This window comes from Lindgomyces ingoldianus (assembly GCF_010093535.1).
Source record: "Lindgomyces ingoldianus strain ATCC 200398 unplaced genomic scaffold BDR25scaffold_15, whole genome shotgun sequence".
Classification (NCBI taxonomy): Eukaryota; Fungi; Ascomycota; class Dothideomycetes; order Pleosporales; family Lindgomycetaceae; genus Lindgomyces; species Lindgomyces ingoldianus.
Window position 1 is genome coordinate 490,007 of NW_022985176.1, and position 24,751 is coordinate 514,757.

At 45.8% G+C, this 24,751-nt stretch overlaps 9 protein-coding genes across 9 annotated transcripts; 5 read left to right on the plus strand and 4 right to left on the minus strand.

Moving 5' to 3' along the window:
• Positions 1–4,956: 4,956 nt before the first annotated feature.
• On the plus strand, positions 4,957–6,060 carry BDR25DRAFT_368528 (pectin lyase-like protein; the record flags this gene model as incomplete). The annotated part of the gene is made up of 1 exon (XM_033697060.1): positions 4,957–6,060. The coding sequence occupies one exon, from the start codon at positions 4,957–4,959 to the stop codon at positions 6,058–6,060; it is 1,104 nt and encodes a 367-aa protein (XP_033547714.1).
• Positions 6,061–7,416: 1,356 nt separating this feature from the next.
• On the minus strand, positions 7,417–8,919 carry BDR25DRAFT_334075 (ferredoxin reductase-like protein). Its single transcript, XM_033692903.1, has 3 exons — positions 8,795–8,919; positions 8,321–8,714; positions 7,417–8,275 (listed from the first exon to the last, which is right to left on the minus strand). Exons 1-3 carry the CDS (start codon positions 8,837–8,839, stop codon positions 7,704–7,706), a joined length of 1,011 nt encoding a protein of 336 aa, XP_033547715.1. The 5' UTR covers positions 8,840–8,919; the 3' UTR covers positions 7,417–7,703.
• Positions 8,920–9,240: 321 nt separating this feature from the next.
• BDR25DRAFT_354822 (uncharacterized protein) lies at positions 9,241–9,744 on the minus strand (the record flags this gene model as incomplete). Its single annotated transcript, XM_033695372.1, has 3 exons — positions 9,241–9,577; positions 9,634–9,677; positions 9,712–9,744. The coding sequence occupies 3 exons, from the start codon at positions 9,742–9,744 to the stop codon at positions 9,241–9,243; spliced, it is 414 nt and encodes a 137-aa protein (XP_033547716.1).
• A 25-nt stretch (positions 9,745–9,769) lies between these two features.
• On the plus strand, positions 9,770–11,277 carry BDR25DRAFT_354823 (uncharacterized protein; the record flags this gene model as incomplete). Its single annotated transcript, XM_033695373.1, has 10 exons — positions 9,770–10,089; positions 10,120–10,224; positions 10,259–10,406; positions 10,453–10,475; positions 10,502–10,669; positions 10,730–10,764; positions 10,827–10,906; positions 10,940–11,042; positions 11,077–11,162; positions 11,200–11,277. 10 exons carry the CDS (start codon positions 9,770–9,772, stop codon positions 11,275–11,277), a joined length of 1,146 nt encoding a protein of 381 aa, XP_033547717.1.
• A 32-nt stretch (positions 11,278–11,309) lies between these two features.
• Positions 11,310–12,002, minus strand: BDR25DRAFT_354824 (uncharacterized protein; the record flags this gene model as incomplete). Its single annotated transcript, XM_033695374.1, has 1 exon — positions 11,310–12,002. The coding sequence occupies one exon, from the start codon at positions 12,000–12,002 to the stop codon at positions 11,310–11,312; it is 693 nt and encodes a 230-aa protein (XP_033547718.1).
• Positions 12,003–13,064: 1,062 nt separating this feature from the next.
• On the plus strand, positions 13,065–14,820 carry BDR25DRAFT_368537 (MFS general substrate transporter; the record flags this gene model as incomplete). Its single annotated transcript, XM_033697061.1, has 5 exons — positions 13,065–13,247; positions 13,362–13,542; positions 13,600–13,668; positions 13,732–13,798; positions 13,854–14,820. The coding sequence occupies 5 exons, from the start codon at positions 13,065–13,067 to the stop codon at positions 14,818–14,820; spliced, it is 1,467 nt and encodes a 488-aa protein (XP_033547719.1).
• Positions 14,821–16,418: 1,598 nt separating this feature from the next.
• On the plus strand, positions 16,419–16,932 carry BDR25DRAFT_354826 (uncharacterized protein; the record flags this gene model as incomplete). Its single annotated transcript, XM_033695375.1, has 4 exons — positions 16,419–16,518; positions 16,649–16,738; positions 16,779–16,828; positions 16,864–16,932. 4 exons carry the CDS (start codon positions 16,419–16,421, stop codon positions 16,930–16,932), a joined length of 309 nt encoding a protein of 102 aa, XP_033547720.1.
• A 3,387-nt stretch (positions 16,933–20,319) lies between these two features.
• On the plus strand, positions 20,320–21,429 carry BDR25DRAFT_314069 (uncharacterized protein; the record flags this gene model as incomplete). Its single annotated transcript, XM_033691425.1, has 1 exon — positions 20,320–21,429. The coding sequence occupies one exon, from the start codon at positions 20,320–20,322 to the stop codon at positions 21,427–21,429; it is 1,110 nt and encodes a 369-aa protein (XP_033547721.1).
• A 1,414-nt stretch (positions 21,430–22,843) lies between these two features.
• BDR25DRAFT_314070 (uncharacterized protein) lies at positions 22,844–23,622 on the minus strand (the record flags this gene model as incomplete). Its single annotated transcript, XM_033691426.1, has 2 exons — positions 22,844–23,436; positions 23,571–23,622. The coding sequence occupies 2 exons, from the start codon at positions 23,620–23,622 to the stop codon at positions 22,844–22,846; spliced, it is 645 nt and encodes a 214-aa protein (XP_033547722.1).
• Between the last annotated feature and the right edge of the window lie 1,129 nt (positions 23,623–24,751).

The window sequence follows — 24,751 nt, forward strand, 5'->3', positions numbered from 1 at the left end:
ACTAACGCTCTAGCTATGTTCTAAAGAGTAATTAACACTGCGCTTAATCTATACCTAGACATCTTTATGTTAGTATATTTAGACAATGTCTTTATCTACACAAAGTAGGACAAGCTAGACTACGTTACAAAGGTAAAGCTAGTCCTAAACTAATTACAAAAATATAAACTCTACCTATAACTTTTAAAATGTAAATTTAATGTATAGGAAACTAAATACCTTAGATTTATTATTAACAGAAAAAAAGTAAAAATAAACTGTATAAAAGTAAAAAAAAGTAATAGAGTAGCTAACACCTATATGTATAAAAGAAGTTAAAGGATTTCTTAGACTAATAAAGTACATATAATGTATAATAAAGGACTACTTAAAGATTACACTACTACTTACTAATACTACTGTAAAAGACACAGAACTTAAACTAAAGTTTCTATAAACCTCTAAGATAAAGAAAGCTTTTAAAAAACTTAAGATAATTATAACTAGTAAACTAGTTATATAAATGTATAACCTAAAACTTAAAACTAAGCTACATATAAATGCATTGCTAAGAGCAGAGGGAGCAGTCTTCCTCTAGAAACAGGAGAACAGATAATAGCCCCTAGTAGCTTACTATGTAGCTAAGTTCTTACTATTAAAATAAAAGTATAACATTTCTAATAAAGAACTTAAAGCTATAGTAAATGTGCTTAGAGCTTAGAAAACTAAACTGTAAAGAACTAGACAGTAGTTTATTATTTTTACTAACTACTCTAACCTAGTTACCTTTTTAATAATAAAGAAACTATTACTAATGCATGTATAATAAGCTATAGAATTAGCCTAGTTTAATTTTATAATAAAAAATGCAGTAAGCACTAACAATTAACAGACAAACGCCTTAAGTAGGCGCGCTAATTACTTTAAAGAAAAAGAAGATAACACAGAAGAATTTACACTATTTAAAAAGACAGATAATAGATTAGTTTATAATAAACTAAATCTAAAAAAAACTATTTAATCCCTTACTATAGCAGAGCAGGGATAGAAGAACCTTGTCTAAGAATGCTATAAGGCACTAATGTTTAGACACCTAAGAATTAGAACACTCTAGAAAAAGATTAAAGCTATAATCTTTTAAAATATTCTAAAACTAAAGCAGCTGTGTATAGAGATTCTCTAAGAATGTAACATCTATAATAAAAACAACCTAAGGCGCTATAAGATGTATAGTCACCTACAGTTAATAAGAGCCTCTAAACAGCTCTAAATAATAATAATAATAGATTTTATTACTAGGCTCCTACTATTACATAAACCTAGAACTAAAAGACTCTGTAATATAATAGCAGTTGCTCTAGATAAGACAACAAAATTTCTATATACTTAGCTTATAAAAAGAGCATAACAGCTAAGAAATTCTTATATAAATTAAAATAAAATGTATTTTTAGTCTATAGCTCCCTACTAATTATTATCTTTAATAGAGATAAACTGTTTACAAGCAAGTTCTAGAAAGCTGCTATAAGACACCTTAGAATAGAACACAGGCTGCTTATAGTATATTACCTATAAATAGACAGCTAAACTAAAAGAGTAAACACTAAAATAGAAAAGTACTTAAGAAATTATAAATTCTATAACTAGTTAAATTAGGCAGAATAGCTTTTTATAGCATAATTAGTAATTAACACAGTAAAATTAGCTATAATAAAGAAAACACCTTTTAGGGCTAGTTTTAGCTATTATTTTTATTATACACTTTACAGGACGCAACTAATAGATCTACTAAAAACTACTACCTATTTCTTTTACTTATTAAGACTACATTAAGAATTAGTAGTTAAAGTAAGAATTAGTTTAAAAAAAAACATAAATAAAGCTTAATAAAAAAAGTTCTAAGATTTAGCCTAAAGATTATGTATACTTAAAAACTAAAAATCTCTGCACTTTTAGACCCTTCTAGAAATTTGCAGAAAAACGCATAGGTCTGTACCTAGTATTATAGACATAACAAAAAAACTATAAACTTAAGCTACTAAAAAATATATGTGGAGGATAAAATAGCCTAGCAGTAGCCGTTCAGAAGATCGGACGAAGCGACTCTCCTATCTAAGAGAGCTGAAGGCTCTCCTTATATACACCGAGCTTCGGAACATAATATCTCCAGATCCCGAGCTGCGTCCCAGGCTCTGAGCTCCAGTCCCAGGCTCCGAGCCCCAGCCAAGGCTCTTAGTATACGCGACAAAATATGTATACACTTATAGTTCTACATTTTAAAGCTTAAAGTAGCACTTAAAGAAATACCCCTTTCTATAACTAAATAGAGAGACATAGAAGTTAAGTATAAAGTTAAACAAATAGTTAATGCTTAAAAAAGAAAAGAATTTCTAGTAAAATAAAAAAAATAGCTTACTAGTAAGAATATATAGAAACTTATTAAGAATCTAATAAACGCCTTACAGCTTTTTTAAGATTACTAGGCGTCCCTTCGAACTAGAACTAGCCTAGAGAAAGTTCCCTAGACTAAAAAACATTAGCAGCTAAAGAAGCTATAGCAGCATTAGATAGCTGTAATGTAGGAAGCCCTTAATTCTACAACATAGGCTAAGGAGAAGGAAGACTAGCAGTGTTTACTTTAAGTGCTTTAATCTTATCTAGTAATAAAAAGTTTTCTTTTAGATACTTTACTTTTTAATTCTCTAGTAAATTAAGCTATTTCTAAGACTACGCTTTTTAAGCATAGATAGACTGCAACTTCTTTAGATTCTTAGTGTTACACTTCACTACATATTTAAGAAGAAACTACTTTTACTTTATTTTTTTCTTTACTAAAGCCTCTTTCTGCTTTTACTAAGCTTAGGCATCTTTTATTTTTTAAAGCTGCTTATACTTCTTCTTTAAATAATTTTACACTGCATTAGAAATAAAAGTGTTATAGTAACTTTCTGTTTAAACACACTCTACACACTTATCTAATAATAAAGTTAAAATGTAAGAGGAGCTACTTAAGTAATAAAGGCTACAGGGTTGCATTTTTATATAATAAAGAGGATTAAAGCACGCAACAGCGCGTAAACAGCGTGCGCATGTAGACTAACAAGAAGACTAACAAAGCATAGTTAAGAAAGATAGACATCTATAAAGCATGCATAAAAGAGCACTTACTAGATAATAAGAAATTCTAACACTTATAATAGTGTAAGCAGAACAGTAAGAACGCTAATAAGAAAAAGAGCCTGCATATTACAACCTACTGTTAGACTATAAGCTACTAACCTTCTATGCCCTACTGTTTAGACAAATAAGGCTAGAATATTTCTATTACTCTAACTACTAAGTTATGTAACCTAATAAATAAAAAATAAACAAAGCTATTAAACTAATATATAAAGGAATGCATTATTTAATAAGCTAAAGATGTTTAAGCGCAAGTAAATGTTACTGCGTATAGTAAGAAACTACACTGTACACTACTATTACTCTTGCTACTTAAGTGCTTATACTATAAGCAGCTAGCTAAAAGAGCCTATTTAACATTAAAAGTGTTTTATCTTATTTAAAAGCCTAAAGTGTAGGCTGTATTTAATGTTCTTTTAGCACATCTAAGTAGTATTGTTAGAAATGCATTAGTGTAGAAAAAGTAGTTTAGTAGAGTCTTAGCAAAAGTAAGCAACTTAGGTGTGTGAGCAGCTCGCCTGTGGTGTATGTTACTTAGCATTGCTAAGAATCTAGAGAATTTTGCATAACAATTATCTAATAGCTATTTAGATTTTAATCCTATGTCCCTAGAGACCCATAATATTAACCGTTTTAACTAGAGTACAACGTACTTTACTTAAATTGTACTACTTGTACAGATCACGTGAGCTGTAACAGTTACAATACGTACGCCTACCTCTCCTCCTCCCTGCTGTACGAACGTACTCAAAACCTCACCCATACAGGCCTCGAAATCGCCCAATCGTACAGTACTACGCCTCGTTGGAAGCGCTGGCAAGAAGAGGACCGTTTCCAAATATCATCCCCAAAACTAAAGGCACCTCAGGTCATGGAACCTCCGGACGGCAAGGACGAGGGCGGGTAAGAAGCTGGAGATTGGTGGCTGATTCTTGAAGCAACTTCGTCCGGTCATCCTGGCGCATGTCTCTACTTTCTCTGGATCCCCTCGCGATGAAGACAACGAAGAATCTGTAAGCTAATCGAGTAGGGGCGAAGGTGTGGATATGACCGATCACGAGCATGGCGAGTCGGATCCAAGTATATATCATCAGACCATCTCAGTCGAAGCGCGCTAATTCCGCATAGCAGCCAAGCCAGGATTTGAAGTGGGCGACGCATTTCTACAACTAAAGTACGATGCAGGGATTGTGCAGCTAGTCAATCGCAGCCCTTTGAATGACCGGTGATCAGTATACAGAATTTCAGTAGCAGGTGCAAATGGACAAAGAATTATCGAAATATCAAGTATCGCAGTTGTTATTCTTGCTATCTCGGGTCTTGCTTTTCCATCCCACACCAGATATATTAACTCCCCTTTTAGCCTATACGCTAAACCACATGCAGCTTACTATATACTGTTTCCAACCCTTCCCCACTATAGCAAATCCTCCGAATCAAACGTACTCCATTTTATATTACGCGTGTGTGTCGTCCGATTGGAGACAGAGTGTTTCTAGAAGCTTGTCTGCTTTCTATATGAATGTGCTGACCGGGAACAGATTGCATGCCACCACGCGATCAAAAAACAGCCATCAATTTAGATAAATGTCTTGCATCGCAATGCTAGATAGCCAATGGGAAGTATTCCGTAACATACATAAGTAAAGGTCGCGCAAGACGGGTGGGTAGATTGTGACTGCGTTGCGATTTGTTTAAAGCATTGCGAACATCACAACACTAGCGGAGCTGAATCTTCTTTAACTCCCCACATCCAATTTAATGTGACTAGTTTATACGGACTCAAAAAAAACCAACATGATACTAACACTCTTCTTCCTCACTCTCCTCACGTCATCAAATGCCCTTCCCTCCACCCTTTCTCCCCGCGAAATCTGCACGCCCGCATCCTTTTCCAATCCCTCCAAAGACGACACTCCAGCCATCCTCTCTGCGCTTCAGAAATGCGGCAATGGCGGCCGTATTCTCCTCCCAAAGGGCACTACCTACACCATCCGCTCTCCAATCGACCTTTCTGCATGCCAGGCCTGTGATTTCCAAATCAACGGTCTCCTCGGCGTATCCACTGATTGGAACTTCTGGAGCGGGCAGCACGCCGTGTTTACCATTATCTCGGGCCAAGCGGCCGTAATACGAAGTGACGGCAACACAGGCATCATCAATGCGAACTCGTACGGCGTCACTACCTCCTACAAAGAACCCTCCAAAACACCCAAGCTGTTCAGCATCACTAATTCCTCCAACATCCATTTCTCGGGTCTCAAGCTTAAGAACGTGTACGGCACGGCATTCGAGGTCACAGCAAAAACCACAGGCATGTATTTCTACGATATGGACATTGGCACGGAAGATAGCACAGCTCCGCCAACGGATGGATTCCAAATCAGCGACGCTAAACACGTGTACATCAACAATAATACAATCCGTGCAGACGGCGCGTGCGTTATGTTATTACCAAATGCTTCTAATGTTCAGGTGGAAGATACCACTTGTATCACTAGCGGAAGCACGAATCTCGGACCTAGCGGAATTGAATTCCAACTGGTCATCGGCACCGGGCTATCCTATGTCCGTAATATCCTTGTTAAGAATTTCCGGGCTATTGGAACGATGAATGTTGTTGCGCTGTGGACTGGTCAGGAGACGCGGGAGGTACATACAATTGAGATCGCGAACGCGACGTTTGACAATGTGACGATGGAGGGCCCGGTTAAGCAGGCGGTGTATTTGGAGCAGTGTAGGCCTGGTTGGTGCGATTATAAGGCGAGGCTTAATGTTACGGGTACGAGTTTTCGGAAGTTTAAAGGGGCGGCGTTGAAAGGGAGTGAGATTAAGTGTCTGAATAAAGAGGATGTTTGCGGATTTAGTGAGGAGGGGTGGAATGTGAAGAGTGGGGGATGAGGGCGAAAGTTGGAGGAGGGGGAAGAGGTGGCTGGTTGGTTGGGAAGCGCCAAAATTGGTCAGCGGACAATAGTTAAGGTTTGGAGAAAGGACTACGATGGCCATAACGACTTTGAGAGTATTATATTGTGAGCCGGTATCTTCGAATAAATTGCTATGCGAATATGGTCAATATTAGAATTAGGCATAGTGTTGGTAAACAGAGTCGTAATGTACCAGTTGAGGTGGTTCAGCCAAATAGCCCTACCAGACGACCGTCCTATGGTATGGAACACCTTAATTTTTCTAGCACTTCTCAACAGATCCAGCAGCACTCAATCCAGCCCACCCTCGCTCGTTCTCCCTATTATCCATCACTCCAGACGACGCTATTTTTGACATTCGTGACCACACGACCGACCAACAAACTCAAGACCGCTGAATGACATCCCATCTCCTCTCAGACCATAGAAGTATGCCAAGATATCAGCTACCACATTGTCTGATTTAGCACCATGAAGGATATGTAATGGCCTCAAGTTCCACTCTACTGCACGCCAATCAATCCAGAAGTGTCAGCGACTTCCTAACCCGGGGGTCCTTCCCCTCCTCTACCGTCCACGGCGAAAACTGCCCCAGTAACGATTTCGACACTAAACTAGGAAAGAGCATTACCACCTCCGATGCCATCAAAGCCGAATTCACTGCACGCGGCTGCCTCCTAGAATATGCATAGCCCCCCAATCCCCCCCAACAAAGAAACATGCTAGCTCCCGCAAAGTCAGCGCCGAGCAGGAGCTGCTGTTGTAGGAGCAAGAGAAGTAGAAAAGGAACTTGAGTTGGTCGCTCAGCAGGATGAAATTTAATGTGTAGGGAACGAGGCTGGAACTCTTGGGATAGTATGAAAAAATCCACGGGAGCATAGGCGTGCTGTGAAGAGCTGCGCCTTCGGGCGCATATTAAGGCGGTGCGGGTGCGGAGGAGGTGGAAGCCGGCGACAGAAAAACTCGCGAGTGGGGGGGAATATCAAGGCCCCGTAAGGGTGGTCAAGACCACACCCAAACGGCAGAGAAGGGCACCCAAATAGAAGATCCAGGCCTCGCCAAGGGGTGTCTACACGAGAACGACGGCATTCGGGGGTTGACGAGGGGATTCGGCGCGGGCTTAAATGATGAGCGCGGTAAAACAACGACAGTGAATAGTCGCGCGTGCATTTTATCCCCCTATATATATTCTTCTGCTGTGCTTGGTAGGAGGTTGACCTTTTGCCACTTGGAACAGTTAACGCTCGTTCAAATGTGTTAGCTAGGTGTTACGCCTGCTGCTTTAGCATATTCTTCCCATACCACGGGGCGTAAATAGGATAGTAGAACCAGTCCAAGCCACTATCTACTAGTGCCTGTCCCCTCTATGTATCATGACTGCCCTAAAGGCTCTACATCAATACAACACTCTTCCGCTGCACCACCATCAGGCTTGCAGATGGGTTTGGTCTGTTAGGCTCCTTGCCGGAATCAGGGATGTATTACAGAGATGGTAGTTTCTATCATAACCGCATACCGTTGTGCCTGCTGGAGCCTCCGTGGAGGGAGCTGTTTTGACAAGGAAATCTATCTTCATCAGACATAGTGTACAAGATTTCTCAGAAACTCTACATAATCTGCTCAGAACTTGTACACCTGGTCCTTGCTGTACCCAAGATCTTTCAGTATGCCATCCAGCTCGCCCTGGTCCGTTGGGCTCTTCTTGCCCCCACTGATGGCCTTGTACATGCCTGGCGGTCCGCAAACGAAAATCTTGATCTTCTCGCCCTCTTTCGGTTCCGGGAGCACCGTCTTCAGCAGCTCCTTGGTTACGAATCCCTTCCCACCCTGCCACTGCTCTGGCGGGTTGTCCAAGACGTAGAATGCTCTGAACCGCTGGGGGTAGGTGTTTTCCAAGCGTTCCAGTTCCTTCTTGAGTAGAATATCTTCCTCGGAAATGTTGCCAAAGACGAGTGTGACCTTTGTCTTGTCCTCAGGATTCTTGAAGATGGCATTCGCGACTTGCCACATTGGAGTAATGCCGGTTCCGCCGGCAATCATGGCCACGTGCTCATGCTTGTTAGGCGACCAGGGGTATTTAGGGATGGGGCCCTTGATGTCGAGGCGCTGGCCGGGCTCCATGTTGTGCATGTGCTCGGACATGGGGCCATTGGGATACTTCTTGACAATGAACTCGACGTAGCCCTTCTGGTCTGCATAATGTTAGACCACGTAAGGAGGAAGGGAGTACAACTTGCCAGTGTCGCTGGTGGGGGTGTAGGGCCGAATGACGGGCTTCTCCATGTTCGGGCCCTTGTACTTGGTGATGACGGCAGAAGCGATGGGTAGGCCGCTCTCCATGTCCTCCTCTGGCAGCTTGAAGGTGAACTTCTTGGTGTTGTGATTGATGATGTCGGCCTTCTCTAGCACCAAGGACAGGAAGCCCTGCTCTCCGCCCGTGAAGGCGGCCTTGACTGGCGCTGCGACCGAGCCAGAGACTTTTTTGGCCTCGGCTTTAGGAAGGGCGGTTGTGGGGGTGCCTCGTCTCATATAGAAGTAGCCACCGGAGAGGGCGGCTAGGGCAATGCCGGTATAAAGGATTGAGTTATTGCCGCCGCTCTTTGGGGGATCGGATGCGTATCGACGGACATGCTGCCATTATGTTAGCTGCTGTGTTGACAGAGCTCCGGTTGATTTGTCATGGCCGTAAGCGGCGGTAGGAAGTGCCATACCTGCCGCACCGTGTTTGCCGGCCGGAACACCTGTCGAGCGAACATGGCGAGAGGAATTGGCGTGATAGGGGAGAGAGAGAGAGGAGTTGGCTGAGATGCGAGGCAGAACAGACTGATGGGTTGCGGGTTTGATAGAGCGTGAGAGCTTGCCCTTCTGCCAAGCAAACGTCATCGCCGGCCCGCTTTCCGAAACGCCGAAGCCCGACGCGCAAAATCATTCACTGTACATACATCCACAACACCAGCCAACCATCTCCACCCCTCTCAAGTCGCTCACTCCTTCATCCGCACTATTGCTCCGTCATCCATCCTCTATCACCCTATCTATACTCATTGTTGCCTTTCCTTTGGAAGCCCTCCTTTCAGCTTCCCTGTCCGCGTCTCTATTCCCTCCTACAGTCCTGTTTCGCTTCATTGCTGCTCTGTGATTATCGCTGTCCCTCGTATCAAAGTCCCATCCCTTTCGTTCCAGAAATATCCAATATCATCTTCAGAGGAGACCCAAATCTGCCTCGCTCCAGCTTGCTCGTGCCATGAGCCAGGCCCGACATCGTCCCGCGGTTGCCCCTCGTTGTCGTGGGGCTGCCCTCAACAAACGTGATGTTCTTGCCATCCGCCCACGCCCTTCTGTCCTGTGAACGGAATTCCGGTTCTCTGATAACCCCCAACCCATCTTGATTGAAGGTCCAGCTATAAGCCCATCTCCCGTCCATAGTCAAGTGAAAAAGTGCAGAAAGTGCAACCCATTTCCTGTTCTGCCGGTCGAGTAGCCACAGAGCAACACTTCCCCCGCAATGGAGAGGTCAAATTCTTCCGAGTCCTTGCTGCCCCCAGCTTACAAAGGTACTCCCTTCTGCCAGGCCACAATGAACATGGCTGCATTCTCGTCTCACCGACCTATATGTCAGCCTGCTGACTGAAAAAGACGGCCTACCACCGCTTCCTGACATCAAACCATTGTTGGCTCTAAGGCCCATGCCTTCACAGGTAGCCATCCCAACCGAGCCCAATGTCGAGCCCCCTCTCCCTCCCCGCGAACATTCCAACTTTGCCCTACGCCTCCGCCATGGCCTCAATCTAAACCCCGGCTTCTGTCCCGGAGCCGTGAAAAAGCGTCGCTTCATTCCAAGCTCCATGTCCATCTCCCTCGGCGACGATCTCAGGGAAGATTATTCTCGCTGCACCCACTGTGGCCTGGACATCCACACCTCTTACCCCAAGTCCTATACGCAAGACTGGATTGGTTTCGCCCCCTACAGCCAGAGATTCGCTTACGTGTCCCACGTGTCAGTGAAGTCGCCTGTGGACCATCGCGATCGGCGCAGCTGTCTGATCTGCTGGGAGCACAAGGGGGTTTGGGTTGAGCCCATGGATATCAACGAGTGGGCCTTGCATACGAGAAAGCATTTCAAGGACGACGGTTACCAGATGTGCAAGTCCCTAGATGGAACGGGGAAGATGCAGGCGAGGTATCAATGTCCAGCGAAGAAGTGCACCAAGATACATAGTTGATGAAAGGCCGGCGTTGTTATTCGCACCGGCAAGCCGGAGACCAATTGGCGACGCCAGATTCATGTTAATGAGGAAGCTCGATGTATCTCTTCTTTGTTTCGTGGGTATGTATTTTCGACTTTGCGTCCTTGTTCAGGTGGATCCAGAGAGCGGTTGGCGGCGAAGACGCGTATGCACCTGATCTGGCCGGCGAAGCTCATTCCTCTACTCAACCTCCGAGAGACCCACCCCATGCACCGCAATCCTCCCACTTAGTACCTCATGTCTCGCAATACAAGCATTCCCCACCTTACCCAACTCCCCATCACGCGACGCACTAAGTAAATTACCGCCCACAATCCTAAATCCCCAACCTAAAGGCACGTTCCGATCGACGCAAACCCGTTTCTAACCTGCTCTCTGTCAATCGTCAAGACGCGGAAGGTTCAGGCCTGAGACACCTCAACCGTTTCGCTCCCGTTTTTTAGCGGTTTTAGCTTGCGCGACCCACCCATGCGAAACTCTTGAAACATTAGCCTAGCGAATAGAGATCTCGACACTTATCCCCACGCTGTTGCACTTATTCAATTTTCGCTTTCATACCACATTCCGCCAAAAGCAGTGGAGAGCTTGTTTCGTAACTCGTTGATTTAGGGGGTTTTCAGTATGTACCTGTTTGTGCTAGATGGATTCATGGCTAACCGGAGCATCCTAGGGACCATCTTCGAGATGTTTCCCCTCTATGTATCTATAATTGGTATGTAACAAGCCCTAGACTCCCAAAATGCAAGGCCAGCAAGATGGATGCGTTTTAAATAAAATCGTATCATCGCTGCAGAATTGGTTGTGTATCAGGGATAGCTCTGAAGCCACCATCGTCACCCTGGGTCATATCGCGCTGTTGGGAAGATTAGCGACCTGAGTGGCGTGCTGCATGGAAGATCAGAAATACAGACCTGGTTTTGAGCCTCTTGCTCCGCTGCCGCTGCTAGTTTGCGCCGTTTCTGTCCCTTTCGCCACAGGATTATGGCAATGCCGGCCAGCATCGAGATGCCAGCTTCAGTTGGTCAGCAAAACAATTGTGAAAGATATGGGTTGGTGCATCACCGAACTCACCAATAACACTGAAAGCAGCGATCAACTTCACTGCAGTCGCCGGTAACGCAGTTGCTCCTTTTGCGCCTCCGATTCCTTGTTGCTCTTGCTGCGCTCCTCCCCCTCCCGCTTTGGTGGATTGAGCTGGCAATGCTGCGGTGACTGTCACTATCTGTGGAGGCGCAGAGACGAACACGGTTTGTGTAACTTCTGGGCTTTCTTCACCCTTTTCTTTCGGAGATTTGAGCGCCGTGGTGATAGTGACTAGGGTCGTTTTCGTTGGGCTGGACTTGATGGGCTCGGGCGCGAATGCAAAGGCGGATGTAGATGTGGATTCAGATATTGCCGTTGTCGCAGGCTGAAAGGTGAACTGGGTGGTAGCTTTGGCTGATGGGGAAGGGAGAGTGAATGTTCGTGAACCGCTGCGGATTTGCGAAATTACGCTTGGTTGAAGGATAGATTGAAAGGTCCGAGTTGAAGGGCGTGATGACGCTGGGGTTGGGGGGGGTGTTGAAGTCTTTTGAGATGGAGTCTGAGATTCGCTCTCACTGTCATCTTCTCTGATTTCGACTTTAGGGATCCGGATAGGAGGAGGCCTTCGTCTACGGTGCAGACCAGACATCATGATGCAGACAGAGATGGGCACGAGAGGCACAGGAAACAAAGATGCAAGAGCCGTCAGGGTCAACCTACTCCAAAGAACGAGAACGAATTATGAAGAAGTAGACACAACAGATTTGGGGGCAAGAAGCTCTTCTTGCCTTGCCCGGAAACCTCTGCGCAAGGATGCCGGCGGGAAGTCCTGGGCCCGAAGCACCCAATCGCCGTCCGCATTGGGTCAATTCGTATCGCCGTTAAGAGGGCGGTGGCATTAGCTTAGCTTTTGCCGCACTTTGCAGCCTCAGATTGATTCATTGCGTAGCAACATGTCGCTCAGGGTCAAGATGGGCGGGCATGAATAAGCCGAAACAGCGGAAACAAGTCGTGTCTTGTCTTGGAGGGCCGATGCTCCTGACTGCCTATTCGGGAAAGCGCACACTCGTTTGAGGACGCGATGGCATGCTTTTCGCAACCAATGCAAGGACATGCATTCCTGTATCTCTCTCCGGCATGCCAAGCCGATGTGCATGGCCTATGAGATGAGGTGGGTTGTCAGCAGAATGGTTATTGACGCGTCGATCAGGATCTTGAAACATGAATCCCACAGGCCAGACTCAGATGTACTCCACGCCAGGGCTTGTTCAATCTAGCATGAGTCTAATTTCGTTCGTGCACCCACGTCTCTAGACACCATTTGGAACGGTGATAATGGTTTGAAGGGTTCTGGAATTCTTCCTTCTACTTCACCTCGTTATTAGCATCCTCATCTCTTTTCTTCGCTTCCTTTGCGCACTCTTTCGTCCCAGATTGTTATTCCATTTCATGCTCTTTCAACATGTCATTCCACAATTCCTGGAATCCTCTACCGCGGGGGATATCTCGTCGCTTTACGACCCTTGAAGGATGGCGAGAGATCGGAACTGGCGTATATGTTGCCGGATCAGGCGCTCGAGTCTTTTCAATACGACATCAATTCGACCCCGAAAACTACGATGATGATCGAACATCCTGGACGGCTCCTGCAAGATCCGATGTATCCAGCCTCCATTCATGGAGGAGTCCTGGTCGGCATGATTCGGAGACAATGGGCAAGCTGGAAGGAGTGGATGCCCCGGAAGAGAGAAGAGCAACTATAATCCCGGAGAAGCCGTATCATGTCTTCTCCAAGAAGCAAAAGTGGAGTGTTGTTATCATGATTGGGGTTGCGGGGCTCTTTTCGGGGCTGTCGTCGAATATTTACTTCCCTTCCCTAGATGCTATCGCGAGAGTAAGATTTCTTTCCTAGAGAGATAGGGCTTGAGGACCCACTGACCACTTCTAGGACCTCAATGTCAGTTTGAACGCGGTTTCATTGACTATAACTTCATATTTGATTATCCAGGGAATCTCTCCCCTGTTCTGGGGTTCGCTTTCAGATACCATTGGAAGGAGACCGATCTACATCTATTCTTTTCTGGTGTATATCATTTCAAATATTGCACTCAGCTTCTCTCCGAATTTTGCTGTTCTCTTGGTTTTTAGAGGTTTGCAAGCTGCGGGAAGTGCATCAACCGTGAGCATTGGTATGCAGAGCCTCTGACGTTGACTCTAAAGTGCCAAATAGTAACCAAAAGGGACAGGAAACGGCGTCATCCAAGACATAACACCACCTGCGGAGAGAGGAGGCTTCATCAGTTTTTACCAAGCAAGTAAGTGTGCATCTTCTCTTTCCCTGTCCACGGAGAACAAATGATTAATGACAACAAAATCAGTTCGAAACTTCAGCATAGCCATCGGACCTGTCCTTGGTGGTCTTCTCGCCAACTTTTTCGGCTTCAGGTACTCACCCGCATCCTCTCCAAATCCCCTCCATCAATTTCTCACAAACCCCCAGATCCATATTCGTATTCCTCCTCATTCTTTCCTCTCTTACACTCCTCGCAATCATCATCTTCCTCCCAGAAACCCTGCGCCGCATCGCCGGAAATGGCGAACTCCGACTCACAGGCATCCACAAATCTCTCCTGCAGAGGTTCACAAAAGATCCACCGTACCTCGAAGACCGCGACGATACCTACACTCCTCCTAGGGTCACAGCGAAGACTTTTATCGAACCACTACTACTTTTAAAAGAGAAGGATATCTTGCTGAGTTTGGTATTCGGGGGCGTAATTTATGCGATTTGGAGCATGGTGACGGCGAGCACGACGGGGCTATTTAAGCAGGCGTTTGGGCTGAACGAAGTGCTTCTTGGTCTGGCATTTATTCCCAATGGTCTAGGCACAATCGTCGGCTCAACCATCATCGGCAACCTCATGAACAAAGCCTACGCCTCTGCCGAACAAACGTACAAAGAACGCCACGGTCTCCCTCCAACTCAAACCCTCAGTAAAAAATCTCTACCAGCAGATTTCCCACTCGAGCATGCAAGACTAAAACACATGAAATGGATGACATCCCTCTTCGTCCTCAGCACCGCCCTCTACGGCTTCTCGCTCTCCCCTGCTATCGTTACCAAACGCGGGTGGATTGCTGTGCCCCTGTTCTTGCAATTCTTAATCGCCGCAACGAGTAATGCGGTGTTTGCAGTCAATCAGACGCTAGTGTCGGATTTATGTCCCGGAAAGGGAGCGAGCAGTACGGCGTTGAATAATTTGGTGAGGTGTTCGCTTGGGGCGGTGGGAGTTGCGTTTGTGGAGCAGATGATTGCGGGCGTGGGGGTGCAGGCGGCTTTTTTGGTGTTGGCATTGATGACTGTGGCGGTGACGCCGTTGGTGGTGGTGCAGTGGTATTGGGGGAAGGAGTGGAGGAGACAGAGGGGAGAGAGGAAAGAAAAATTGGAAAAGGGGGCAGTGGTTTAAGGACATGGTGGATATAGTTGGTGTGTAGGTATAAATCCGAGGGCTCTGTGAGGGCTGCCCAACCAACTATGGGCCTGGCGTCCCACAATACTGTATATATTATATCGCACCTGTTGCTACCCGTTACAGCGTAGTAGCAAATCTGACAGTCAACCTTAGAGTTCACAACTTTCGAATAGCCATTGGGCGCAGTCACTAATTGGTCGCAGAAGTCGTTGGCTCGCCGTTCCCATTCAGAGTCTGTGTCGTAAAGGTTTTGATCGTGGAATCAAAGGCCAGACACGCTTCTCAGGGCCAGAATTGTCATCCTCTGAGCGACGCTATTTCATCCCGCTCAAACGTCCGTAGCAGATAAGAGAACCTCCGACTGCGGCGTTCTCAGCGTAAGCAAGGATCAAGTTATCGGGCTCCAGTGCTGCAAAAGGAGAGGCCACCAAGCCGTTGGCCATGAGGCCAGCAAAAATGAGGGCGATCGATTAGAGGTGCACGGTAATACTTTGGTTTTCGTCTTCGTTGATGATTAGGCGAAATAGTTGGAAAATTAAGTACTAATAAAGTGTGTCGCGTTGATGATAAATAAAGAGCTTTTATAGTGAGGTTATGTTGTAGTCTCTGCCAGACTAGATTTCTTGATCTTCTACACTGAGGACTCGGAGTCGACAGCCTATCGCTAGAAGTTCGTCTTATGGCAAACTTGTATGCTATCTAGTAGCTATCTAGCATCAACAAAGCACAAAATCAAAACACCTGAAACTTGTGGCCATATCCGCGAGCTCTTCTAGGGTTGATTCACAGATATTTCCTATTGGTACAAGGCTACCGTTAAACATTCGGATGATGACGTCGCTCCCAGACTCCTTATACAGCAACAATCTACTCATGCGGCATGCGCTAAAACCAGCACAGGAATAAACTCACAATTAGCTTCATCAGGATGCTGCGACAACGTAGCTTCCAGAAGGAGGCGGCAACATGAGAGTGCTCATGTTAATTACAGCAAGTACTTTAGGATAAAATTCACACCACCCTCGAAAGCTAAAACTCATCTCTGCCAGTACGCTGTTGGGGTTAGGAGTTCCTCTTACCCAACATCTGGCAGGATGTTTGCTGATTCTGCATATCCCGACGTTCGGATCCCTTGAACTTCTCGGTTTACCATGGTTGCAAAAGCAAGCTTTGTTCTGCCTGGCAGGCGTCCTACTTGCTAACCATGTGTTCCATACGGTTAAGAATGTTCTTCTTTCGCACCTAGCGAACCGGGTAGCGCCAAGATGGTGCGATCTGAATAGACTAAGAACCAGGGAATCTATTAGGTATATAAGTTAGTCAACATGTTCCACCACCTAGCCGGCCAAACCACCGAACCGGCTAGCCCAAAACCCACTAAAAACCCAAGAAATCATACCATGATATCTAAACAGGGACTGAATAAATATGTCCAAAAGTTAAAGTCCAGTCATTCGTAATACCTAATTCAAGGCCTTTATTAATTGTTCAGAGCAGTAAGCCTAGTTGTTATATCTTTAAGATATTAAATTTCTAGCTATGAGAGAACTGTATGTAGGAGGTATGAAGCGCAGAAGGGTGTATAGGATAGTATGGATAGACGAATCCTTGAGGAATCTTGGGGGTTCGAGAAAGGATATATATATGTGCTAGCGCTCTCCGGGGGCAGTCCAGGGCATGTCCCAGGTAACCGTGACACTAGCCTCTAAAAAAAAGCCAAAAAGTTTGCCTATCTCGCAAGGTTTCACTTTCTAAAAGACTGTAAAAGTGGGATATAAATCTTAAGATCTGTATAAGAAGATAGCTAATACTGAAATTTTAGTCCTTGTTATCAAGTCGCTGTTGAGGTATCAAGGTATGATTTCTTGGATTATTGGTGAGTTTTGGGCCAGCCGGTTCGATGGTTTGGCCGGTTAGGTGGTGGAACAATTTAACTAACTATGGCCCCTAAGGCTTAGTCGGAGGCAGTATGATTTGCCAATTTGAAATAGAGAGGAGATTAGTATAGTTTAGTGTGTCGTGAATTTCGTCACGTAGAAGAAGCAAATAAAATGTTGTTCTCTTCCCTCAAAACTGATTTCACAAAAGTCTATTTCCGCTTTCTAGGCCATCTGAGCGGCCAAGACATAGCTACTGATATCGGGGTATCTTAGACTACAAGACGTCTAACTCACAACAGCAAATGACTCCAAGATTACTGCAGTAATGAAAGCTGGCAAGTCTTTTGGTCCAGGCTCTTCACTATGATGAAGGAAGAAGTCTACTCCAGGCGCCCCACAGCCTTCTACAGCCACCAGAACCCTCAGCTGCATCTCTAGAGCTGCAGAAAGAGAGGAACGATTGTATGTCACAACCGCGGTATTATCCGATACCGCCAAACGTCCACAATAAAGGATGTCAAAGCCAATACAGATGCCAAAGCTCCCTTAACAGAGTCTCAAGGGCAGAAGCACAGTCGTCGACAACAAAGAGCGCAAATAGGGGCCGCTCACAGTACAGCGTTCGGGGTAACGAATGAATACTGCAGGATCTGCTAGGGGGAATGGCTAATCTCGTTCACGACTATCAAGTTACTAGCACTGGCAAAGAAGTAAATATAGTTAAAGAGTAACTTTCCACGCTTACCCTGTTGTGAACAATTTCTGCCATTATGTCACATTTTACTGCCGATAGTCTTCCATGATGGCCACAACACACTAATGCTCGCAACGGGACCGAAGCAGTTCAGCGCCATTTCCAACAGCTGCGTTGTCATGCTCGGCGACGTGTCAGGCCCCACACAAGTGATTATTATGCTTTGTCAACATCAGCGTCGTAGGATAGAGTTGGTCGGAAAAAGCTGATCGAGTTAGTTAGATCAAGGTAAGTTGATCATGGAAGGGCTTTCCACTCTTTGGGCAGTGTCCTTGTCAGTGTCGCTAAAGGATGAGTGGGAATGTAGGTTATGCTGGGGTGAAAGAACATGATTTGGGTGCAACCTTGATTGGAAGAAATTTGTACGCAAAACACCAGTTGGATTTGACTAACCGAAACGAACGGCATGATTCCCGTCAGCCTAAGAAACAACTCAGAGTTGATAGGCCAGAAGATGCTACGTGACTGGGCGAAAGGAGCTGTAATATGGCCACACCTGGGTGAGCGTTATTTTTTACAGTACACGTTTTGTAGTGGACGTGTGGTCGGAAGTATTGATCCTACATGCTAGAGAGGAAACCAAACTGGTTGGAGCACCATGGCTGGAAGCCCCTGGAGCTCAAAGGTGGAGACAGCCTCGTGATTGGGTAGCCAGCAAGGGTAAGTCAACCCCACGAGCTATAAATGGATGAAGCATCGTATCTGTAGCCAGCCAGATCTGGATGTTTCTTTTCCGGCATTCTCAGGACATTCTCACACTGTTGAGACGGAAGTGAATGGGGTGATTATTTTGCGTTTCTAGTACGAAGGTGAACGGGGCGTGAAGGCGTCAGCGGGAAGCCCACGTACTTATTCGTTGTGAACTTCCGGTTGGAGAGAAGAGAAAAGAAGAGGGTCTAACAATGCAGGATTGCAGGATTCACTCTCGGTAGCTTGCCCAGCAATGGCTATTTCTCGTTTTCTCTTTGAGTTTCTAGTATCGGTGTCGGAAGACTCAAAGACGGAAGGCATTGCGAATCTCGCTTGAGCTCGACACCCCCTGTAGGTAGCCCCCAGTATCCGCTCAGAATGTTCTGGTGAATTTGTACTGATGGGCTAGACATTCTGAAAAATCTAAGATATTCCTCCTTTCGCCTGACGATCGTGAGGGGAGAATTCCCCAAGGCACATTCGGCTGCTCGTGATGGGGAACCTCGTCTACGGTCCCTCAAGAGCTCGAAGCGGCCGTGATGCAGAGGCTAGGTTTCAAATAGACCGGAGTCAGTTAATATGGGGAATGTTCGTGTGGGAGGGTAAATAAAAAATAATTAGGTTTGATGCTAATGTGGAAGTCGGGCAAGAATTTTTGGTGGAAGTCCTCGCACATTCGTTGAAGACGAGAGTGGGTGCTGGCCAAACAGATACGAAGTCGATACACCTTCCGTTATATTTTACGTGATTTGGCACAAAGCTTGTGTACCTCAGTCCTCTAGCCCTAAATCAATGATTCCTTCTCGTATTTCAAGCACGTCCCAACTAAGTGCCCCGAGATCCAAATTAGAAAGCGAGTCGGCTGGGCATGAGACAGTGGGAGGGCGTAACACCATAACAAAGGGTGCCGAGTTCGAGACTCCTTAGCTGTTGGTGTTGAGGGGTAACCAGAGGAAAGAAATGTGCAGGTAATGTTCATGTCAGCCGAGAAACCGTCTTCCATGGCATGACGACTTGGGCCATCTCCCGCCTCTACTTCCTCAATCGGACGAAGCGCGATCCCGTGAGCTGCAGGTAAGCATGAGTGGGATGTATTGGCAGGTCGATATGTACGATTGTGGCTTGAAAGACTACGCTGAACGAGAAAGGAAATAGACAGAAGATAGAGAGCAGAATGAAATCGCGGTGAAGGATATCTCAACGCCAGCCAAGCGCTATGCTTCTTGTGAGTCGCACTAAGGATTAGCAGGAGGCAGGGCGATGAAAAGTTCTGCTGGTGAGGTCAGGGATGGGTGGCACCTCGATACGCAGGCACACCTTCCTTGAACATTGAGCGAGAATAGAGCAGTGGCTTGAGGCTCGAGCGATATGGTAGATGAGCCGCACATTGATGTTTCTTCAGGGTGGCCAGTTGAAAGGGCAGAGTTGTAACGTGAAGTGTGAAGGCTACTGCTATGTCATCAGTGGAAAGCGAGAAAATTCGATGAGGCTACGCTGCATGAGGCATGGCATGGGGTTAGGCATCCCAAAAATAGCCGGCAGGGTCTCAGTCGGATAACGCCGACAGCTCACGTTACACCTCCACCTCACTCCACTCTGCTTCATCGTTCGCTCATTTGCCCACTTTTCTTTCACGCTTCGCCGGCTGGTCTCCAGCCATCTCCAGCCACTTCCGTGCGAACTACCAATGAACGTGGCAGGATCCGTGCTGGGAACATCGTGTCCAGTTTTAGCACCCTGGTCAGCCACCGGCAAACGAAGCGATAAGGCTGTGCAGGACCGAAGTATCCCAACTCAGCTATCCACGCTATCGACACACCGTATTCTCTAGAATGTTGCCTCGCAAAGGCAATCGTCCGAATATGGCGAACAGCCATGACTCCAACGTAGCAACGTGACAAAGCTCTGACCCTCACTTTGATCAGCGATGGAATCTGGTAGATGCTAAGACGCCTCGTGGTATAAAGCACCCTGTCGTCCTGCGTCCCAGTCAATCCATCATCATCAAGCAATCTAATCTCATTTCCTATCTACATTCGCTTTCCTTTCGCCGTTCTTCAGATCAGACATTCGCTACTCTCAGATCAACTCAGACCATCGCTCGAGTGCCATCTTCAGAGAATTATATCTAATCCGAAATACACATCTAATCCCAACCGACAACTCAATATGCGATCAGTCTCCATCGCCCTCGCTGCCCTAATTGGCGCTGCTGCCGCCAACCCTGTAGTTGAGTGGCCTCGCAACTACAATGAGTACGGCCACCCCTACTACCCGACCGGTGTCTCTTCCTCGTCGTCCGCTTCTTCGACTTCCTCGTACACACCGTCGTCTTCCTCATCATACATCCATCCATCATCTTCATCTTCTTCGCTCTACCCATCCTCCTCTTCATCTTCCGTCTATTCCTCCTCGTCATTGTCAACGAAGTCACATTCAAGCTCAGGCACTGGCTATGTTCCTAGCTCGACCAAAGGGGATGACCACACCTATCCGCCTATCTCCACGGGTGTGAGCTCTTCAAAGCCCCCTCATCCACCAATTTCGACCGGTGTGACGACTGAGACGGAGGTTATTACCACCTACACCACTGAGACGATCTGCCCAGTAACGAAGACCTATGGGACTCAAGTTGTGACGACGCTGACAACTTCGACCATTACCATCACTTCTTGCAAGAAGGGATGCCACCACCAGCCAACTTCAACTCCTGTTGTTCCTCCTAACCCAACCGGGCCGATCACCATTCCCACAACCATCACCACGACCACCTACACTTTCGTGCCTTGCTCCACTTCTGTAGGCCACAATGGTCCAACGGTAATTTACTCCACATATCTTACCTCGTCCGCCATCACCAAGACCTACACCACTGATGTCGTTGTCTACCCTACTCTTCCTCCTCAGCCACCAGTCGTCACTCCAGTCACTCTTCCCGCCAGCTGCCCGGCTCCAGTAACTGTTTACAACACCGTAACCGTCACCGTCGCACCCCAGCCATGCCACGAGTGCTCTGTCAAAACTTACACAATCACTGAGGGCGGATCAACCACCTGCATCACGGTCACCGACTACCCAACCGTCGTCCCCAGCTCAAGCATCAAGCCAACACATCCACACAGCTCTAAGCCCATCTCCACCGGAGCTAGCGGATCTTCCAGCATCCCTTACTCCACTGGTTCAGTCCCATACCCTACCCATGGCCACTCCAGCGTTCCCTACAGCTCCTCGCGTACTGGACCTAAGCCCACTGGGTACACCTATAACTATGGGTACTAAGCATAGTACGGGCCGAGCATAAAAAGGCGTATTGGCAAATATTGTTTTTTGGACATTGAGCGAGCATATAAAGCGGGTATACATAATGCGGGCTACCAACGACTCTCCTTTATTCTCATGAGCATAGCGTCCATTCCTTTTACCTTGCATAGCCGCGGAGTTTTTTGTTTATTTCTGGGATTATCGCGTAACAGATTGGATTGTTACTTCCTGCAAATAGAGTTCCTGGCGGCCCAATGTATAGCTTTGAAGGATGAATATAATTATCCAACTTTTTACACTCCTTAGCATTTGCTTGATTACTTGCACAGCGACTCGTGATGACATGTTATCGCGAACAAGCTTCGAAAATCCAAGCAAAAATCGCGAATCCCTTACTTAGCTGCCTACCGAATGTCTCACACCCATCACGAGGTAAGCGGAAAACTCAATATTCCCAGGCTTCCATTTTCAGCACTCGCCACACTTTGATGGGCAGCCACCTCGTGTCACAATCAGCAGATTCGCGCCACCACCACTACGTACCACTTGACTGCTCGGCTTATATGGCAATCTTACCCATCAGACGTCATCTAATCATGCTGTCTTGTGGATCTCAACGCCTTCCAGAAATTTCCCAAAACGCGATGGAAAAGTCGTTCAGTTGATGTCAGAGCGTCTTCCAGGGTCAAGCTGACACACAGCCACGCTGTGCGACCAGCCCGCGAATCTGACTGTTTCTGATGACGATCGAATTTTTCGCAGAGCGATGCGAAAAGTTTATTCGCACCTTCTGCTTACAGGGCAGTTGCAAGGAAGATTACTGCTTCTGGATCAGCGCTACTAGGGGCCCGTAAGCAATATTACCCCCCTCCCATGGTCTTACAAAACCTGAGTGCCAATGGCTCGTTGGAGAGTCGAATTATCATCTACGACTAGAATAGGAATCTCGGGCGATATTTCAGGGTCATCGTCTCCTTAGTTGTGGTAGACACTCCAATAAGGTATGATATCTGAAACTTGGGATTGACGAAGGGGCATATGGGAAAGAAGGGGTCAGTAAAAACTAGAGCGTACAGCTCTGAAAAAGGGAGTAAGACGCAAGACTAAGGAGGAAACCCTATAGGAGGTTTATTTTCGGTACTTCTCGCACAATTAATTTGCTGTTTGGTTTAAGCAATGCGATAATACTCCTAATGAAGTCTTATCTGTGTGGTGGATCATCGCCTGTTATATTGATTACAATGATGTTGAAGCTCTGCAGGTTGAATTCTTGAGGGCTTAGCTCCTAACTCTCGTCTATGATCTTGACGTTCACTTTTTGCTTGCCTGCACTCGTCAGCGTCGAAAATTGCATATCCAGCACAGCGCTGTGCGGTGACAGCATCAGCGTAGAAGCCTAGAATTGATGTAGCGGCGGTGCCAAAACAAGCACCTATTCCCCAAAATGTAGATTTGGATGCTTGTGCGTTAGACAGTCAATGTATGTCTCCAGTGAGTCTCTTGAAGTCCCTATTTCGGTGTCTAATTGTTGGATGAGCTTCATGCTATCCCACTCCCGCGGGAGCAGTTCGCCAAGTTGTATATCCCCTGATAGAATTACGGGAAGATTCTGACCAATCTTGACGTACCCATTAATGACAGGATTAGATGGCAAAGCTTCAATCAAGTCCCCCAGTTTCTTTGGATTGATTCTGGCGTAGACATCTACCTGCCTGGACAACCACCTTGCGTAATCTTTCATGGACGATCCAATCGCAATTAATCTGCAAGTCTCCTCACAGATGCCCATAGACTGCAGCGCAAGAATCGCATATAAAAGTGTCAGAGAATGCAATACCTCTACCCATTCGAGATCAGCTGGTCCAAACTCATGTGATTGGCAGTGCGCAATGATTTTGTCGGTAGACGTTGTTAAAAGGTTAGTCTTCCACTGTACTTGATGACAGACACTAGGTGCATCTTCTAAACGTTTGCGCTCTTCCAATAAGCCAGACAATGTAGTCAGTTCTAAATCTTCAACATGCACTTTTAACTCTCAAGCTGCTTCATTAAAGACCATAATTAAGAAATATTCGTTTCGTTCTGTAGCCTATGTTGCCTAGCAGTGTGATGTTTCTCTTCTTTCGTCACCATGACCAAATCCCGTGCCCGGTACGTACAACTTTCTGATGCGGGTTGGCCCATGCAACGGATGCTGTTAGCGCCAGCCATAGCAGCAGTGCCTACACAGTAGCTGGAACAAGCCATCTAACCGGCTCAGATGAACCGTGAATTCGGACGACAACTCCCCTGTTCAGTGGCCCAGTTCTTGATGTTGGCCCAGTTCTGGCACCTAGTGGCCCAGATTTAGGCCCGCTAAGCTCGTTTATACTTTCCTTTCAAAAGTGCAGGCAGAACAATCTTGCCAAGGATGCTGTTCTTAACCTACAAGGATCTTTAGCTACTGGGGGGCGCATTTTCTAATTTAATCCACCACTTTATAAGTCTATAGAGACAGTAATTACATACGCTTTGATAATAATTATATTCATTTTTACGTTTTTACACTTGCATTTAATTACTAGGGTTTTTATAAAAAGTTAAGCAATTTAGACTAACTTTTATAGTAAGATAGAGATAAGAAAGTGTGAGAGGTATCGAGCAGGAAGCACGAGGCACAGAGAGGGAATGCAGGATAGGAGGGTGGCGTAACGAGAGAGTAAACCTTAGGGTCGGAGGCAGAGGTACGGAGACCGAGGAGCCTATATACCCCGTGCCAAGCCCAGGGTACTCAGGGGTTGGATAGCTGTAACATAACCGTGACAGAAAGTAAAAGATCTAGATAAAAAGGTAATAAATAAAATGTTTTAACACTGTACAGTCGCCTACCAAAAGTCATTAGCCACCTAGCAATCCGAGCTCTGCAGGGGTATAGTTAACCTATTAGGGAAGGAGGTTACTTAGTTAATTGTTAACTAAATTTAAAGATTTTTATTTCTATACAAAGCTTATATACAGGCCTGTCTTTTAGTGCTGTGCTTAGTTAATAGTAAGTTAATCTGCCTTTATTTTAGACAACTTCCTTTATGCGCTTTAACTAACTAAGGATACACTTCCTATAATTAGCTAGTGTAATTTTTGCCTACTCCTCTTTAAGGATATCTACTATCTGCTTATAAGTAGTAATATATTCTTGTTACTTTAAGATGCAGAGCTTTATAATCTACTAGAGGTTCTTAATTAGGTTTAAATTAGAACTTTATAGAGGCTAATTTATCTGTATTATGCTATAGTTATCTATATACTTTTAGGTAGCCTTTACAGTGTGAATAGGTGCTCTATCCTGCATCTATATACTAAT